At 45.1% G+C, this 19,809-nt stretch overlaps 1 protein-coding gene across 1 annotated transcript in view; it reads right to left on the reverse strand.

Moving 5' to 3' along the window:
• Nucleotides 1-16,651, reverse strand: part of LOC143983622 (retinol dehydrogenase 16-like) — a 65,877-nt gene extending 49,226 nt beyond the window's left edge. Inside the window, exons 1-2 of the mRNA XM_077483544.1 lie at nucleotides 16,492-16,651; nucleotides 7,957-8,282 (exon numbers count right to left, since the gene is read on the reverse strand). Coding sequence (XP_077339670.1) covers nucleotides 7,957-8,269 — 313 coding nt within the window. The 5' untranslated portion in view covers nucleotides 8,270-8,282; nucleotides 16,492-16,651. The remainder of the gene's footprint in view (nucleotides 1-7,956; nucleotides 8,283-16,491) is intronic.
• Between the last annotated feature and the right edge of the window lie 3,158 nt (nucleotides 16,652-19,809).

Genomic DNA, 19,809 nt, shown 5'->3' on the forward strand with positions numbered 1-19,809 from the left:
GCCGCGCGCGCCCCTCAGGGGGCGCGCAGGCCGCTCGTAACCGGGACGACGTCAATAGACGTAGTCCCGGAAATGTAGGTCCGCGCTAATGCCGTCATTTGGCAATAGCGCGGATCTGTAGTGGTTAAAGTAGTACTAAATCCAGGATCCTTCATTCACTATATCTGGTCTCCCACAGTACACAGAACATGAAAATGCAATTATTTTAGTAAATATAAACTGCTAACTACCCTTTCTCATCAGAAGTTAGAACAGTCTTGTGATTTCTATCAGTGTCTGGTTTAAGCTTGTAGGAGGAGTTTTCATTCTCCCCTAATTGTCCTATGGGGCTGCAGGACCCCTGACCCTCTATCTGGACAGTACTCATTGATCCTGTGCTCAGGGGCAGACTGACAACTCATGGGGCCCCCGGGCAATAGAAGATCATGGGGCCATGTGTCTCCGTTCACACGCAAGCCACACCTACACAAAGCCCCACCTACATAAATCATGGGGCACACAGTAAGACACATCACATGGCACATGGCAGAGCACGGGGCACACAGTAGGGCACATCACAGGGCACAAAGGAGGGCGCATCATGGGGCATACAGGAGGGCGCATCATGGGGCACACAGGAGGGCACTGAGCGCATCACAGGGCATGGGGCACACAGTAGAGCACATCACAGGGAACATAGGAGGACACATAATGGAGCACCCAGCAGGGCACTGAGTACATCACAGGGCATGGGTCACATCACAGGGCACATCACGGAGCACACAGCAGGGTTTATTATGCTGTACACAGCAGGGCACATTATTGAGCACAGCATGGTGCATCACAGGGGGTACAGGGCACGTCAGTGGGTACACAGCGGGGCACATCACAGGGCACATCAGGAGATACACAGCAGGGCATGCCACACATCACAGGGCATGTGGCACATAGTAGGGCACACAGCACATCCTTGGGAACAGGACACATTAGGCGGTACACATCAGGCCCCACCACAGGGCATGAGGCACACATCCCAGGGCATAGGGCACATAGTAGAGCACATCACAGGGCACACAGTAGAGCACAACAGGTGGTACACAGCAGGGCATGGGGCACATAGCAGGGCACATCACATGGCACAGGACACATCACAGGGCAAGGGGCACACTAGAGGGTACAAAGCAGAGCACATCACAGGCCATGGGGCACGCAGTAGGGCAAATAGCAGGGCACAAACCAAAATACAGGACACACAGTAGAGCACTGGGATCCTCCAGACTCAGCACAGTGTCTCCAGGGTAGCCATCAGGGGGGAAGGAAACACCATGGGGGGGTGGAGGACACAGGAGGACACCGTGGGGGGAGACGGGCACTGGGGGACAGAGTTAGGGGAGAAGACACAGGGGGGCACCGTGGGGGGATTGGAGGGCACAGGCAGACACCATGTGGGGGTTGGAGGGCACAAAGATACACCGTGGGGGGTGGAGGGCACAGAAGGACACCGTGGGTGGAAGGCACAGGGGGACACTGTGGGGGGGGGGGGGGGTGGAGGGCACACTGTCAGGGGGAGGGCACAGGGGGACACTGTGGGGAGGTGGAGGGCACAGGGGGACACTGTGGGGAGGTGAAGGGCACAGGGGGACACTGTGGGGAGGTGGAGGGCACAGGGGGACACTGTGGGGGAGGTGGAGGGCACACTGTCAGAGGGAGGGCACAGGGGGACACTGTGGGGAGGTGGCGGCACAGGGGGACACTGTGGGGAGGTGAAGGGCACAGGGGGACACTGTGGGGAGGTGGAGGGCACAGGGGGACACTGTGGGGGGGGGGGGGGGTGAAGGGCACACTGTGGGGGGGGTGGAGGGCACAGGGGGACACTGTGGGGAGGTGGAGGGCACAGGGGGACACTGTGGGGGGGGGGGGGTGGAGGGCACACTGTCGGGGTTTGGAGGGCACAGGGGGACACTTTGGGGAGGTGGAGGGCACAGGGGGACATTGTGGGGGGTGGAGGGCACACTGTCGGGGTTTGGAGGGCACAGGGGGACACTGTGGGGGGTGGAGGGCACAGGGGGACACTGTGGGGAGATGGAGGGCACAGGGGGACACTGTGGGTGGGTGGAGGGCACACTGTGGGGGTGGTGGAGGGCACAGGGGGACACTGTGGGGAGGGGGAGGGCACAGGGGGTCACTGTGGGTGGATGGAGGGCACACTGTGGGGGTGGTGGAGGGCACGGGGGACACTGTGGGGGGAGGGAAGCTGTGCAGCAACTTTCTAATAGCCGCACGTGGTACACAAGCACAGGACAGCATACAAGCTGCTGCTGCACTTTCCTTCCTACATGCAGAGTAGTGCGGGAAGCGGCTGTATACAGACCTCTCGTGATGCGCTCCTCCCCGCCGGTGTTCTGGCAGATAGTAGAGCTGCACGATTAATCGTAATAAGATTGCGATCTCGATTCCCCCCCCCCTCGCGATCTCCAGGCTGGATGACCCGCGATTTTGATATTCCCGCCAGTTGTACGTATGCGGCGCGGTGTAACGCTGACGTCAGCAACCGGAACTGATGTCAGTCATTGGAGAGCGAGATGCGGAGCAGTTCACACACACACACCGCTGCAGTGGAACTGGAAGTCGTGATGCCTGGGTGTGGGCGGTACCGTCACTGTGTCCGGGAAATTAACACAGCACAGCAGTGTGTGCACGCCGTGGATCTAATTTCCAATTCCAACACGTGAGTGTCGATTCCTCCTTCCACCACATGTATATTGTATATTCATGTATATTGTGTGAGCCTGTGTGTGAGTGATTGAGCTGATTGAGGAGTGGACCACTGCCCCTTATTATGATTATTATTACCACAGCACAGCAGCAAGCACAGTTACACTCACTGTCACAGTGACATTCTGAGTCAGCTACGCTACCCATATTATGAATATTACCACAGTGACAGTCTGACTGAGTCACCTATCCCTATATTATGAATATTACCACAGTGACAGTCTGACTGAGTCACCTATCCCTATATTATGAATATTACCACAGTGACAGTCTGACTCTGACTGAGTCAGCTTAGCTACCCCCATATTACCCCCTTAGCTACCCCCAGATATCCCCCTATTTATGAATATTACCACAGTCAACTAGTGCGACCCAGAGAGTCTCAGTCGGGGCCTCTGGGGGGGTAGCTGACTGACTGTGGTAATATTCATAATATGAGTACTACTAGTACTAGGATAGCTGACTCAGACTGTGGTAATATTCATAATATATTAAGGGACAGTGGTTGTTGCCAGTATTTTAAGTCCACTCCTCACATGCCCCTCTTTAATAGCCTAGCCTGTCTGACTGTCATCTGCAAGCGATTTGGGGCCCAGCCATGACAGCACCAGGTTGTGTGACTTAAAAAAAAAAACAAAAAAAAAAAAACACTGTTTGTTGCCTTTTAAATGTCAGTGCTGAGTGCAATAGTGCATGCATGTGCAATGTGCATATAGCTAGCTGCAACTTAAGACAGTGTTTTCAAACTAAGGCAAATTACAGTGTGCGCTCTCAATTTGTTTTCTCTAGGTAAATACAACAAGAACATTGTCAACAGATCTGTCTGCTTCCGTCCACCACATCACACCCAGTTGAATATAACGGAAAGAGAGATTTGGAGAATATACACAGGACTCTTTAGCCCAGGTGGGGTCTTCTGTATCAGCACAATCACTGGGGGTGCCTGCCTGGCGCCTGCAGTGCCTGGCTGTAGAAAAATGAGCGAGGCAGCAGAGGCTGGTGCAGATAATGCAGACAGTGCAGAGGCTGCCCAGGCACAGACTCAGAGGTAGAGCAATGCGCAAGTGAGTCTGATAAAATTAAAAACCCAGATGTTTTTGTTCCAAAAAGAGGAGCTTATTCCCAAGTGTGGGCTTATTTCGGATTCAAACCAGATGATGACACTCAGCAAACCATCTACTGCAAGCAATGTTTAGCCATTGTTTGTGCACCAAAGGGTAACACCACCAATCTGTTTAATCACCTGAAACTTAATAACATACAAGAATATGAGACGGTAGGGAAAAAGAATACTGCTCAATCACAAAGTACCTGCAAGGAGTGCAAGCATACGAAACAAATGTCAATTAAAGGAACATTATTTAATGCAACACCGTACTCGACAAACTCTCTCAGACGCAAAGAAATAAAAGAAGCAATCACATTTCACCTGGCTAAAGACATGGCTCCCATGACCACTGTTGAAAAAGAGGGGTTTAAAAAAACAAATTCAAAGCCTTGATAAGCGCTTTCAATTGCCCTCTCATACTTATTTTTCACCTGTTGCAATCCCTGGTCTGTAGGTCAAATGTCGTGAAAGAGTTGCAATGGAATTGCAAGATGTAGTTAATTTTGCAGCAACTTCAGATTTATGGTCCAGCAGAGCAATGGAACCATACATGAGTTTAACAATCCATTTCATTAATGATGATTTTGAGATGACAAGTCGGTGCCTACAAACTGGGTTTTTCCCTAAGGACCACACTGGCGAAGCTTTGGCACAGGGATTAAAGGATGCTCTCATCAACTGGAAATTGGAGGAGAAGAATCTTGTGTGCATCACTACAGACAACGGAAGCAACATTGTAAAGGCCATATCCATAAATCACTGGACACGATTGCAGTGTTTTGGCCATAGGCTTCATCTCGCAATAGAGAATGCAATGAAGGACCCACGAATTGAGCGTGCTATGGGTTTGTGCAAAAAGCTTGTCGGGTGTTTTAGCTATAGTTGGAGGAGGAAGAGGGAGCTTTCTGAGGCACAAAAACAACTCTGTTTACCAGACCACAAGCTCAAGACAGAGTGCCCAACAAGGTGGGGATCTAGGCAGGCTATGGTGAGGAGGATACTTGAGCAGCAAGCTGCCAACATGGCAAGACCTAGAGATTCCTGGAGGCTGTGGACAAGACTCTCGCCCCACTGGCAGACTTCACAGATGCTCTTACAGGACAGCAATATGTCAGTGTCTCTTCTGTGAAACCTGCTCTACACCTATTTCAGTCTTCTGTTTTGGCTGTTAAGGAAGATAACTCTGATCTTATTTGCACAATGAAAGCAAAGGATAATGGGGTATCTGGAGGAAAAATATCAGGACCAAAAAACACAAGACCTTCTCGACATAGCCACAACCCTTGATCCCAGGTTTAAGATGACTTGCGTTAATGAAGATAACAAAACTGCTGTCCAGAACAGACTAAAAGAGGAGATGTCAAAACTAACAACAGTTAAGGAAAGCCCCCCCCCTACAACTCCTAGTGGACAATGTCATGCAAAGAAGGCTCGAAAGAGCTTGGGTAGCTTTTTCAAATCGGCAAATGAAGGGGCATCAGATCCAGCCTCAGGCTCACACCAACAACAATCCGAAAGCTTGTCCTTGGAGCTACACTCTTATCTGATCTTAGGCAACACTGACAGTGAAGATGATCCGTTAGTCTGGTGGAAGACTCACAAGGAGCAGTATCAGAGATTGTCTGCACTGGCCAGAAAATACCTTTGCATTCCTGCAACCAGTTCCCCTTCTGAAAGGGTTTTTAGCACAGGGGGCAACATTGTCACTTGTCGCCGTTCTGCACTGAAGCCACAAAATGTGGATAGGCTCGTGTTTCTAGCTAAAAATCTTTAAATCTGTTATCTTTATCTGACATTACAATTACATTTAAAAACATTCAGGTAGTAATATGATGTTTTTTGAATGTAATTGTAATTTCTTTCTTTCACTTTGTTTTTTCATTACATTCATTGTCATTTCTTTAAAATGTGTTTGATTGAAGCCAGAGTACTACTATGGCTTATTATTTTAGAACAAAGGACTGTTCCCCAATCCCCCTTGGATGGGACTTTTAAGGCCACAAACACTGACTGAAGTTTATTAGAAAATTGATTTATTTTTACATAAAAAGAGAGATCACACAACATCAATGATCAATGGTTAAAGACTTAAAGGCATAACCACTAGATGTGGTATAATAATACATGTGACAAACAAAGCAAAACAAATTATCTTTTTAACCATTGATCATTGTATGTGATGATGTATCTTTATATAAAAATAAATCAATTTCTAATGCACTTCAGTGTAGCCTTAAAAGTCCCATCCAAAGGCCAAGGGGGAAGGAACAGTCCTTTGTTCTATACAATCCAGGGATGTGGCCACTACAGTACATTCACAACCTGAACCTTGGGTAGCTTTTTCAAAGCTGCACAAAGCGAAGGGGCACCAGTTCCAGCTTCAGGCTCACAGCAACAACTATCCGAACGCTTGTCTCCTTGGATTTACACTCTTATCTGTTCTTAGGCAACACTGACACTGACAGTGAAGATGATCTGTTAGTAACTGTTACCTGAATGTTTTTTGAAGTAATTGTAATTTCTTTATTTCACATTTTGTTTGATTGAAGCCAGTGTTATGGCTTAAGTTATTTTAGAACAAAGGACTGTTCCCAAATCCCCCTTGGATGGAACTTTTAAGGCCACAAACACTGAAGTGCGTCAGAAAAATTGATTGATTTTTACATAAACAGATAGAGCATACAACAATGATCAATGGTTAAAAAAGGCATACACCACTAGATGTGGTATAATACATGTGACAAACAAAGCAAAACAAATTATTCTTTTTAACCATTGACCATTATGTGATCTATATATGTGAAATAAATCAAATTTCTAATGCACTTCAGTGTTTGTTTGTGGCCTTAAAAGTCCCACCCAAGGGGGAGGAACAGTCCTTTGTATGTTCTATACAATCCAGGGATGTGGCCAGTGACCACTACATGCAAAATTACATTCATGTGTTATCCAGTTTTATAGTGATGATCTCCCTTTTCTGTATGGCTTATTTTATTGCCATTTGGTTTGATAACCTAATGTTCTCAGAGATTGTAAATTTTTCAAATAAAACAGTTTTTTGAGAATCGTGAGAGAATCATGATCTTCATTCTAAGCAAAAGAATTGTGATTCTAATTTTTCCCAGAATCGTACAGCTCTAGCAGATAGTGTCCTGCCATCATATAGTGTCCGCCCCGTACTGCGCATGTGCTTCGGAAAATCTCTGAATATGAACGGCGCCTGCGCCGTGTGTGTAGGTGTTAGCCCCCCCATCCAAGCGGACAGAGGGTTGTGAAAATTAGAGGGCCCCTTGCGTGGGAGCTTCGGGCTCGGCCTTGCTGCGCTCGGCTCTTTTTATTCTAACTCTATGTCCACTTGGATGGTGGGGATAGAACGTGGACTCACGGCGCAGGCGCGGTTCATCCTTGGCTATTTTCAGAATCTCTGTGTGCTGTGTACTGCGCATGCGCAGTACACAGTGGACACTATCCGGTGGGGGACCATATTTGATAGGACACCGGCCCCTCCTCTCTTCTCGTCCGTCCGAGGTGATGACAAATACAAGCACCTGGGGTGGACGGGAGGGAAGGAGGGGCCGGCGGGGAGGAGTGCATCACAAGAGGTCCGTTTACACTGCAGCAGTCTCTTAGGGAGCAGTGTTTTGGGATCGATCTACCCCTCAGCTATCTGTGATAGATGGGATGATCGATGTGGAAGCTGGTCATGGGGCCCCCTACTGGTGAACAGGCCCTTGGGCAGCGCCCGAACTGCCCGATGGTCAGTCCGCCCTTGCCTGTGCTGATCACTAGGACTCTCCAAAAAAAAAAAAAAATACTCTCTAGCAATACATACCAAACTAAGACATGTGCAGCTTGCTCCCAAGGCTCTGTTTTATCAGCAGATAGATATGGGGACTTTAGAAGAAAGGATTAACCACTTAGGTTCCATAGTGAGTATAACAAGCATGCCTTACTACATATATAGACTGATTTTACTGTTGTGGGTTTAATAACACTTTTAAGCTGCGATAATCTTTATTATTTTTTTCAGGTGTTCTGTAATGTAAGAAGATTGAGGAATATCGCATAACATTCAACAGAGTCAAATCACTCACCCTTATCTCCTACAATATCAGCTACCCACTTGGCTGTAAGGCTCACACTTTGGCTGTCTGTGACATCTAGGATCACAGTCCGCAGCCTACGGGATGCCTCCTTTTTCAGGTCTTCAGCTCCTTTTGTAGTCAAGCAAGCTGCAAGAACATTTAGTCCACGTTTGTCCAGCTGTTTTGCTGCTAAATTTCCAAAGCCAGAGTCGCATCCTGTAATCAGCACATACTTGTTTGTGAGATTTGGGAGGATCAGACGTTTTTGATTCCATTTGTATATGTAGACCACAGCTAGAATCCCTAGCAGTAGAAGCCACATGACAACACACAGCCTGCCAAGAAAATACAATAAATTTATGTGGAATCAAATATAAACTAAACACCCAAGTGGAATAGCCTTTTTCAACTGTTTTACACTAGAGGAACCCCTGAAATAAATTTTGGGTCTTCAGGAATCCCTGCTTAAAATGGTTTCATCTACAGCTCACAGTACATTAGCATGATAGGTACATTGTAGATATAATCATAAAACCTTGCTTTATATAATCACAGAATTAAAATAAAACAATAATAATTACTAAAAAAAGAAAAGTGGACAATGAAAACTGCAGTGTCCTGTCACTTTTGTTCACTATACATCGATAAAGAGTGGAGAAAAGGGCCTTTCTTACATTGGTGGTCAGCAGAGAAGAGGCCCTTACATTTATGAAGAGTAGTACAAGGGCCTTCACATTGGTGGACACTTGAGAGAAGAATATACTTTACATTAATGGTTACATTATTAGTTAGTCAAGGAATTACAAGCAACCATGGTTAAGAAAGGCTGTCATAGAAGAACATACAGTGCCTTGAAAAAGTATTCATACCCCTTGACATTTTCCACATTTTATCATTTTACAACCAAAAACCTAAATGTATTTTATTGGGATTTTATTTAATAGACCAACACAAAGTGGCACATAATTGTGAAGTGGAAGGAAAATGATAAATGGTTTTCAAATGTTTTTACAAATAAATATGTGAAAAGTATGGTGTGCATTTGTATTAAGCCCCCCTGAGTCAATACTTTGTAGAATCGCCTTTCACTGCAATTACAGCTACAAGTCTTTTTGGGGATGTCTCTACCAGCTTTGCACATCTAGAGAGTGACATTTTTGCCCATTCCTCTTTGCGAAATAGCTCAAGCTCTGACAGCAATTTTCAAGTCTTGCCTCAATTGGATTGAGGTCTGGACTTTGACCGGCCATTCTAACACATGAATATGCTTTGATCTAAACCATTGCATTGTAGTTCTGGCTGTATATTTAAGGTCATTGTCCTTCTGGAAGGTGAACCTCAGCCCCAGTCTCAAGTCTTTTGCATACTCCAAGGCTCGGTTCACACAGGGGCGGCACGACTTGCAGCGCGACTCACAGACGCGACCTGCAAACGACTTCAGCGCCGACTTGCAAAACGACTTCTGTATAGAAGTCAATGCAAGTCGCCTGAAGTCGCCCCAAAAGTAGTACAGGAACCTTTTTTCTAAGTCGGAGCGACTTGAGTCGCTCCTATTAGAACGGTTCCATAGTACAGAACAGAGCGCGACTTGTCAGGCGGCTAAGTCGCCTGGACAAGTCGCCCCTGTGTGAACCGAGCCTAATGCTGCATACACACGATCGGGATTCTCATCGGAAGTAACTATTTTGGTGGAGAGGGGGTTATTGTTTAGGGTGGGGAGTGGTATTGTTTAGGGTGGAGAGGTGGGGAGGGGGTGTTTATTATTTAGGGCGGAGAGGTAGTGTTTATTGTTTAGGGCAGAGAGGTGAGGAGGGGTGTTAGTGTTTAGGGTGGGGAGGGCGTTTTGTTTAGGGTGGAGAGGTGGGTGTTATTGTTTAGGGTGGATAGATGGGGAGGGGTGTTATTGTTTAGGGTGGAGAGGTGGGGAGGGGTGTTTTTGACTCCCCCTGAATCAATACCTTGTGGAACCACCTTCTCTGCAATTACAGCTGCAAGTCTTTTTTGGGGATGTCTCCACAAGCTTTGCACATCTATAAAGTGAGCGCGAGGCTCCGTAAAGGGGGGCTCGTTTGACCTCAGCAAATACTGTCATATTGGATGTCTAGAACGGATCATCCAACTCACTCGCAAGCGGCGTCCCACACGGCGTTGGTTGCCTAGCAACTCTACAGCTGGAGAGAGAGGCCAGCGTGGCGCGAACACTGGAGATTGACCCAGTGCAGCCCCAGTAGCAGCCCGACGCGGAGGACCACGTGACCGCCAACGCACGTGACACATGCAGAGGACCCGATTGGATAGAGATGATGCTCTATCCTGATTGGCCAAACCCACCCGTGTGACTTTTAGACCCGGAAATTGGTCCTTTGTACAGAAAAACGCCTAAAAGAAAGGAGTTGAAGACACATAAAAGGGGACACCACCGATTCAGCCAAAAAAGGTCAGTGTTCTGATGAAAAGGCTTTTATTGTGCTCCGTTAAATCTTTTCTGCTACAGTTAATAAAGCTATTTTTCTTGTAAATTGATCCACATTTCTTTCTTTTTTTATTCTCATATACGTTAATAAGGATACAGTGTTAAGTAGAGGTGTACTTATAACAATTTTATAGACAAATGATACTATTTACAGTCGCGCGGGGGCGCAAAATGTTTTCTTCTTCCTGGGGGGGCATGATAGAAAATAATTGAGAAGCACTGGTTTAGGGTGAGGAGGGGTGTTATTGTTTAGGGTGGAGAGATCGGGAGGAGTGTTATTGTTTAAGGTGAAACGGTAGGAAGGGGCATTATTGTTTAGGGTGGAGAGGTGGGAGGGGCGTTTTTGACTTGGCCCCCCTGAATTAATACTTTGAAGAACCACCATTCTCTGAAATTACAACTGCAAGTCTTTTTTTTTCTGGGGATGTCTCTACCAGCTTTGCACATCTAGAGTGACAATTTTGCGTGAGGAGGGGGTTATTGTTTAGGGCGGAGAGGTGGGGAAGGGTGTTATTGTTCAGGACGGAGAGGTGGGGAAGGGTGTTATTGTTTAAGGCAGAGAGGTGGGGAGTGGTGTTATTGTTTAGGGTGGATAGATGGGGAGGGGTGTTATTGTTTAGAGTGGAGAGGGGGGAAGGGCGTTATTGACTCAGCCCCCCTGAATCAATACTTTTCAGAACCACCTTTCTCTGCATTTACAGCTGCAAGTGTTTTTGGGGATGTCTCTACCAGCTTTGCACATCTAAAGAGTGAGGGGGTTATTGTTTAGGGGGCAGAGGTGGGGAGGGGGTTATGGTTTAGGGTGGAGAGGTGGGGAGGGGTGTTATTGTTAAGGGTGGGGAGGGAGTTATAGTTTAGGGTGAAGAGGTGGGGTGTTATTGTTTAGGGGGGAGAGATGGGGAGGGTTTTATTGTTTAGGTTGGAGAGGTGGGGAGGGTTGTTATTGTTTAGGGTGGAGAGGGCGTTATAGCATAGGGTGGGGAGGGGTGTTATTGTTTAGGGTGGAGAGGGCGTTATAGCATAGGGTGGGGAGGGGTGTTATTGTTTAGGGTGGATGGATGGGGATGAGGGTTATTGTTTAGGGTGGAGAGGTGGGGAGGGGCTTTTGACGTGCCCCCCTGAATCAATACTTTGTAGAATCACCTTTCTCTGCAATTACAGGATGTCTCTACCAGCTTTGCACATCTAGAGAGTGACATTTTTGCATGAGGAGGGGGTTATTGTTTAGGGTGGAGAGGGGGTTATTGCTTAGGGTAGAGAGGGGTGTTGTTGTGTAGGGCGGAGAGGTGAGGAGGGGTGTTATTGTTCAGGGTGGACAGGTGGGTTATTGTTTAAGGTGGATGGATGGGGAGGGGTGTTATTGTTTAGGGTGGAGAGGTGGGGAGGGGCGTTTTTGACTCGCCCCCCTGAATCAATACTTTGTAGAACCACCTTTCTCTGCAATTATAACTTACAATTACAACGATGCTGCCACCACCATGTTTCACGGTGGGGATGGTGTGTTCAGGGTAATGTGCAGTGTTAGTTTTCTGCCACACACAGTGTTTTGCTTTTAGGCTAAAATGTTCAATCTAGGTCTCATCTGACCAAAGTACCTTCTTTCACATGTTTGGTGTGTCCCTGACCTGGCTTCTTGCAACTGCCAACGGGACCTCTTATAGCTTTCTTTCAACAATGACTTTCTTCTTGCAACTCTTCCATAAAAGCCAGATTTGTGGAGCGCACAACTAATAGTTGTCCTGTGGGCAGATTCTCTCACCTGAGCTGTGGATCTCTGCAGCTCCCAGAGTTACCAAGGACCTATTGGCTGCTTCTCTGATTAATGCTCTCCTTGCCTGGCCTGTCAGTTTAGGTGGACGACCATGTCTTGGTAGGTTTGTAGTTGTGCCATACTCTTTTCATTTTCAGATGATTAATTGAACAGTGTTCCTTGAGATGTTCAAAGCTTGGGATTTTTTTTTTTTATAACCTAACCCTGCTTTAAACTTCTCCACAACTTTATACCTGACTTGTCTAGTGTGTTCCTTGGGCTTTATAATGCTGTTTATTCACTAAAGCTCTCTAACAAACCTCTAAGGGCTTCACAGAACAGCTGTATTTATGCTGAGATTAACTTACACACAGGTGGTTCCAGTAGATTTTAGTTAGGAATATCAGAGTAAAGTGGGCTGAATACAAATGCACGCCATTTCTTCAGATATTTATTAGTAAGAAATTTTGAAAACCATTTATCATTTTCCTTCCACTTCACAATTAGGTGCCACTTTGTGTTGGTCCATCACATAAAATCCCAATAAAATACATTTACGTTTTTGGTTGTAACATGACAAAATGTGGAAAGTTTCAAGGGGTATGAATACTTTTTCAAGGTACTGTACATACACTATATTACCAAAACTATTGGGACACCTGCCTTTACATGCACATGAACTTTAAAAAGATTGCAACGGCTTTTTTTTTTTTCTTTTTTAAATAACAAACATGTTATACTTACCTCCTCTGTGCACAGAGCAGCACAGATCCTCCTCTTCTGGGATCCTTCTTTGTTGCTCCTAGTCCCTTCCTCCTTTTGAGTGCCCCTCAACCAGTAGCTTGTTATAGGTTGTCACCCATGCCGAGTCAGAGCTCCATGTATCGATTCAGAGATGGAACCCTGACCTGGCCCCACCCCCTCTCTCCCCTGATTGGCTGATTTTTATTGACAGCCACGGGAGCCAATCAGGAGGAGTGTAATGGATGGCTGAGGGGATCGTAGACATTGCTGGAGAGAGAAGGAGCTCAGTTAGGTAATTGGTGGTAATGTATAGAATGCATTAAGATAAAAAAAAACCTTCTGCCTTTACAACTCCTTTAATGGCATCCCAGTCTTAATCTGTAGGGTTCAATATTGAGTTAGCGCAACCTTTGCAGCTATAACAGCTTCAACTCTTCTCCGCTTTAATTCATTGCAAAGGTGTTCTGCCGGGCTGAGGCCAGGACTCTGTGCAGGCCAGTCAAGTTCCTCCACCCCAAACTCGCTCATCCATATCTTTATGGACCTTGTTTGTGCACTGGTGCAAAGTCATGTTGGAACAGGAAGGGGCCATCCCCAAACTGTTTCTACAAAGTTGGGTGCATGAAATTTTCCAAAATGTCTTGGTATGCTGACGCCTTAAGAGTTCAATGGAACCAAGGGGCCAAGCCCAACCCCTGAAAATAACCCCACAGCATAATCCCCCCTCCACCAAATGATTTGGACCAGTGCACAAAGCAAGGTCCATAAAGACATGGATGAGTGAGTTTGGGGTAGAGGAACTTGACTGGCCTGCACAGAGCCCTGACCTCAACTCGATAGAACACCTTTGAGATGGAGATTGCGAGCCAGGTCTTCTCTCGGAAGAAAGATCAAACATTTCCATAGACACACTCCTAAACCTTGTGGACAGCCTTCCCAGAAGAGTTGAAGCTGTTATAGCTCCAAAGGGTGGGCCAACTCAATACTGAACCCTTACGGAGTAAGACTGGGATGCCATTAACGTTCATGCGTGTGTAAAGGCAGGCAACCCAATATTTTGGTAATATAGTGTATTTCTCTCCAAGCTACATCTCTGCCTGTAGGGTTCACTTGCTGGGAGAGGGGTTTACACGCTGGCAAGGATTGGCCTTACCACAGCAGACAGGTTAATTGCCAACTGAAAACTCTTTGCCATAATGCACCACACCCTACACTTCTCCTTTACATGCCCGCAAACCGAATTAGATAGGGCACATCCACTGCAATCAGGGGCGGACTGACCATTGGGCCACTCAGGCACTGCCCGAGGGCCCCATGCCACTAGGGGGCCCCATCAGGGTTGCCAGCCTCAGTAAAACCAGGGAAAGTATGTAAAAATCTGTGTTTTTTTTTTTTTACAGCTGTCTCTGAAATGTCCCTTACCGACATCCTTTTGGTCTAAAAATCCTTAGATTATAGCTACCCCGCCTCTCCAGTACCTTCTCAGCCAATAGAAACATGTCTGTGTATACTGTGTGATTGTATACTGTGTGGCCCCATAATGTCCGATTGCCCGGGGGCCCCATAAATCTCCTATTGCCCGGGGGCTCCATGAGTTGTCAGTCTGCCCCTGACTGCAATCCTATCAGAGCTAAAACACATATTAACCGTTTCCTTTCCCAGCACCCTTATGCCAAGCAGAATTTCCGTCAGAAAAATCTTGGATGGCTTTTCCAACGGAATTCCGCTCAAGCTTGGCTTGCATACACACAGTCACATACAAGTTCTCTGAACTTTCGACCGCCAAGAACGCGTTGACGTAAAAAACACTACGACGAGCTAGGAAAATTAAGTTCAATGCTTCCGAGTATGCATGTTTTTTTTTTGCGCGCTGGAATTGCATACAGGCGAACGGAATTTCCGATAGGAACTTTTTCTGATGGAAAAATAGAGAACCTGCTCTCAGTCTTTTGGTGGCGGAAATTCCTCCAGTAAAAGTCCGATTGAGTATACACATGGTCGGAGTTTCCGACCAAAAGCTCACATCGGACTTTTGCTGGCTGAATTTCCGTTCGTGTGTATGGGGCATTAGACATACAAAGACATAAAACCCAAAAGGTATAGGAATGCTAATGAGGGCCCCATTGTGAGATTGATGTTGGTCTTCACAATATTGTATAATATAGAAAAAAAGAAAAGGAGTCTTTAGGTTATTTCCTGTGCATATGTTCCTCATAAATCCATCTTCGTACATGTTAACCGGTTCCCGACCAGCGCACGCCGATGTACGTCGGCAGAATGGCATGGGCAGGCATATTGGTGTACAGGTACGTCCAATCTTTAATGCCGCCCTGCCATCGCAAACGTGCCGCGGACTCAATCGCCGCGGGCATACCCGCGATCGTCTCACGGGACGGCTGAATGGAGGAAATGCCGTGTAAACAGCATTTCTCCATTCTGCCTAGCAACTAGTGACGCTGATCTCTGCTCCATGTGATTGGAGCAGAGATCAGTGTTCACTAAATGAAAGCCAAACCCCCCCACAGTTAGTAACACACTCCTAGGAACACTTAACCCCTACACTGCCAACCACTGGTTAACCCCTTCACTGCCAGTGTCATTTACACAGGAATCACTGCATTTATATAGCAGTGATTACTGTATAAATGACAATGGTCCCAAAAATGTGTCAAAAATGTCCGATGTGTCCGCCATAATGTTGCAGTCACAATAAAAATCGCTGATAGCCGCCATTACTAGTAAAAAAAAAAAAATAATAAAAAATTATTAATAAAACATGCCATAAAACTATCCCTATTTTGTAAACGCTAAAACTTTTGCACAAACCAATCAATAATCGTAGAATAATATGTAGAAGAATACGTATTGGCCTAAAATGAGGGAAAAAAATGTTTTTTTATATATTTTTGGGGGATTTATTATAACAAAAAGTAAAAAATAATGCGTTTTTAAAAAAATTGTCGCTCTATTTTTGTTTATAGCGCAAAAAATTTAAAAAACAGGGGTGATCAAATACCACCAAAAGAAAGCTCTATTTGTGGGAAAGAAAGGACGTCAATTTTGTTTGGGAGCCACGTCACACGACCGCGCAATTGTCAGTTAAAGCGACGCAGTGCCGAATCGCAAAAAGTGGTCTGGTCTTTGACCAGCAAAATGGTCCGGTCTGTAAGTGGTTAATGATTAAACTACCGGTACTTATATTAACCTTAAACATTAGTGGAAATATTTGGCCTCACAATACCCTGGGAGGTTATTTGTGACCCCTAGCAATTCATTACTGACAACAGTCATAGATTACATTTTAAATATCACATGGAGATTGTAAAGAGGCAAACGCTATGAGCAGAGGAGAAAGTGTGGCAATTACTGAAACACGGGGAACAGAACTGACAATCCTCAGATTCTGAGCCTTCATTCAGAAACATACCTAGGATCCCATGCCTCATGGTCAAGTTTAGTAGTCCTAAATCAGGATTATTACTATGAGAAATGACTGGTAATACTGCTTGTGGCATTACTACAAGACAGAGTGACATAATAAATGAGACTGGCAAAGGATTTTTTTTTTTTACTGTACCTTGTCTCAGTACACCAGCCGATGATAGGGAGGGAATGTTGCAACACAAAGAAAAAAAGTTGAAGTGTGCTAAAGACCAGGGGACAAATTTCATGGGCTGGGTTATGCAGACATGGACTTTATTACTATTATCAGATTTCCCTCCTCCCCTTCACAGAGAAAACACAGCACAGGGATGGCCTGATCTGTCTATACAACAGCTGAACTCTCTGATGCATTTACAGTCATGGCTGTGGACACTCCTACTCAGTGTACATGTAAAGTAATAGGAAGGAAAGAGGTGGGCACCAATGTGCTTCAACAAGGAAATAACTAGAAGGAAGTACAAGATTTACTCAGGGTATCCAGGAGATGTTAAGGCAAAGCTCCAACCTTTTTATTTACAAAATATTTTCAGAATAGATTCAGAGAGTGTATTTTCCAAACAGAATGCTGCACTAGGTGCACGATCATTGCCAACATTTTAGAATAATTATTTTCTAAGAATGTTTTGTTAACGATCGCGTCTTCTTTTGTGCCACCTAATGCTGTATCAGAGAAATACATAGCGTTATATAAGCAAACACTACATTTTATATGATGTCTGGAAAGAAATGCATTTGTGTACAGCAAAGTTTCATTTTCAAAAATATATTTTGAACGTTTCTATAAATGTTAACAGATTACAAAGATTTTATTAGAAGGATACATACAGCTTCAGATGCCCTCCTTTTTCTTCCGCTGCGATGTATTATTTAAATTATTAAAATAAATAGATTTTTTTTTTATAACTGACAAAAATCAAATTTTCTCTTCCATTTCTGCAATGGTTCCTATCGCCAAGGCTTTCTATGGCGTCCCTGCGACAAGTGCACTTTTTCCCTTTGCAGATGTGTGCAGCGGTCTCTGTGCGCCAACATGCACAGGTGGCACAGAGAGGCTTGTAGAAAAGCTTAAATCGGGTGCCTGCAAGGAGCATGCATCATTTTAGTGAGCCAGCTAGGCTGCCCAGGTTAGGGAAGAATAATGCTATCTCTCCTGGCTCGCTGGCTTTTTGCAGTGCTCTGCCCTACTCTCTGTATCATATAAAAAGGGGGAAGGCTCTGCCTAGACAAGCCCTGCCACATAGGAAGCAGAAAGATGTACACAGAGGAAGATGTAGCCCTTTACAGCCAGCAATCACCTGCCTAGAGGGATAGAGGAGCCTGCACGGAACGCTGCTGCACATTGTAGTCTCACAAAAGACTGCAACACTGCCAAGTATGGACTTCCACCAGTTAATGGACTTTCTCCTTTCAAAGGTATGGCTGGGCAGCCACTAAACAGACATTTAGTCAGGGTTAGGATGTTCTGGACTTTGTTTGCACATTGTTATGTTACTCTGCAAGACTTTCAGTAAAACTTTGGTGAGCCTGGTCTGAAGATACTAAAGGGTGCATGAGTGGAACGGTATCAAGTACACTACACAACGGTATTTTGTAAATGTACCAAGCAACTTACTAAAGGTAACTAAGTCCACACCGAAGACACAAGGCAACCAGTTGAGGCGTGGTACCTTGGTAAGGTGTCCTCCAGTAGCAAGGGGGGCACTTCTTGGGCTCCCTCCTTAGCGGTCTGTCTCTCATAGGAACCAGGAGCAGACCAGCATCATGGAGGGCCTCAGCCTGATGGTACAGTAGAGGAAGAGTTAACTTGGGACACTCATGAGACCCCCGCTTTGTATCCAGTGGGGTTTAATTACGTTACTTAGAGTAAGGTAGTGGAGGTATGCTGGCTGATGGAGTGGCAAGGTTCTGCCCACCACTCCAAATGCAACAAATATAACACTGAAAGTAGAGCAAAGGGACAACTCCTGGAAGAAGGAATTGGCTTTATACTACCTGCAGTGTCAGCTCATCTCTAAATCGGGAGACTGCCTTAACGTTAGATTGTTCACATGACCGCACTTCCCACAATAGGCCACACTGTCTGGCTTAGCCCAAGAACCAGCTTGGCTTGCAGTCATGAGTAACATCCAGCACTGCACTGCCCACAGCCTGGACATGAATGGAATCATTATAACTATCGAATACGTTTTTTATTTATTTTAACAAACTACACTGTAATGTTACAATAATGTTTATTTTAAACATTTTTATAAACTTGTAGTTTGCACTTGTAGTGCAAAGTGGATTTACCTTTCATAAATAACCCCCCATTGTCTTTTACAATAAGGTTTATCTTTAATTAAATTGTAGTAAAAAAAAATATTTTAAAAAAATAAGCAGAAACAAAGATTCACACGAAGGCAGGTAGTTATGGAACAGGTAGTTATATAACAGTTAGATCCCATACACACTATACAACTTTTGTTGTCCGATTTCCTTTAGATTTACCAAAACCATGTAGTACAAGGGCCTGCCTGATTGCATACAAATAAAAACTCCTAAGGTTTGACCTCATATTATATGGTTTTGGTAAATCTGAAGGAAAAAATCTACAGAAAATTGTATAGTGTGTATCCAGCTTTAGTGAACGTGGGAGTATTTTTGTGCATGCTTCTGAATTAGAAGTTGGGGGAAGCACAGCACCAGCTAGAAAGAGAGTGGGCATCTTTTGAATGAGGTAGAAAAAGGTTAAAAGCAGGACAGATAAAAAACATAGTAATACGTGTATGCATTAAATAAATGTACTGTACAGTGAGAGCTTACTTTTTATGGAGAGTTTATTATGTTAATGCAGTATTACACCCAAAAGCAAACATTTATTATACTTCAGCTTACCAATTCTTAGATGTGAAGACTGTAATAGTTTTCTTTTTAGTCTTTCTTCTATTTTCATCTGGTGATCTAGTCAGTAAATCTGTTGTTTTTCAACAGAACAGCTCTCTGCAGTTACATGGATGAGACAGACCATTTAACACTGGCAGGGGTGCTGTAAATAATCAGCATTTATGTAAAACCGTCATCTCATACTGAATATAAAGTATTAGCTACAGTTGAATTTGTTACTGTATTTAAATCGACTAGTACATCTAATACTCCCCTCCCCCCAGACTGACAATGCTGTTGTCCAAAGTTGGCCCCTGTGCTCATTCATCCAGAGTGGGGGCACTCCAATACAGTAGGCGTGTTACTGGCCAGATCACCAGGTGAAAAAGCCTAAAAAAAGAAAACGAAAGCGGCCACTACATGTAATTTTGTGTAAGCTGCAATATATTTCATTTTTGGTTTTGGGTTTATACCAGAAGTTAGATCAGACGTGCCCAGGATTCCATATGGCTGAGTAGCACATTACTACTCTGCTACCCAGTGTTTATGTAATATGGTGGCATATGATTTTTTAAATCCTGAAGTTGGG

The sequence above is a fragment of the Lithobates pipiens genome, unplaced genomic scaffold (genome assembly GCF_037356315.1).
Source record: "Lithobates pipiens isolate NorthernLeopardFrog02 unplaced genomic scaffold, aLitPip1_a1.2 Scaffold_16, whole genome shotgun sequence".
Lineage (NCBI taxonomy): Eukaryota > Metazoa > Chordata > Amphibia > Anura > Ranidae > Lithobates > Lithobates pipiens.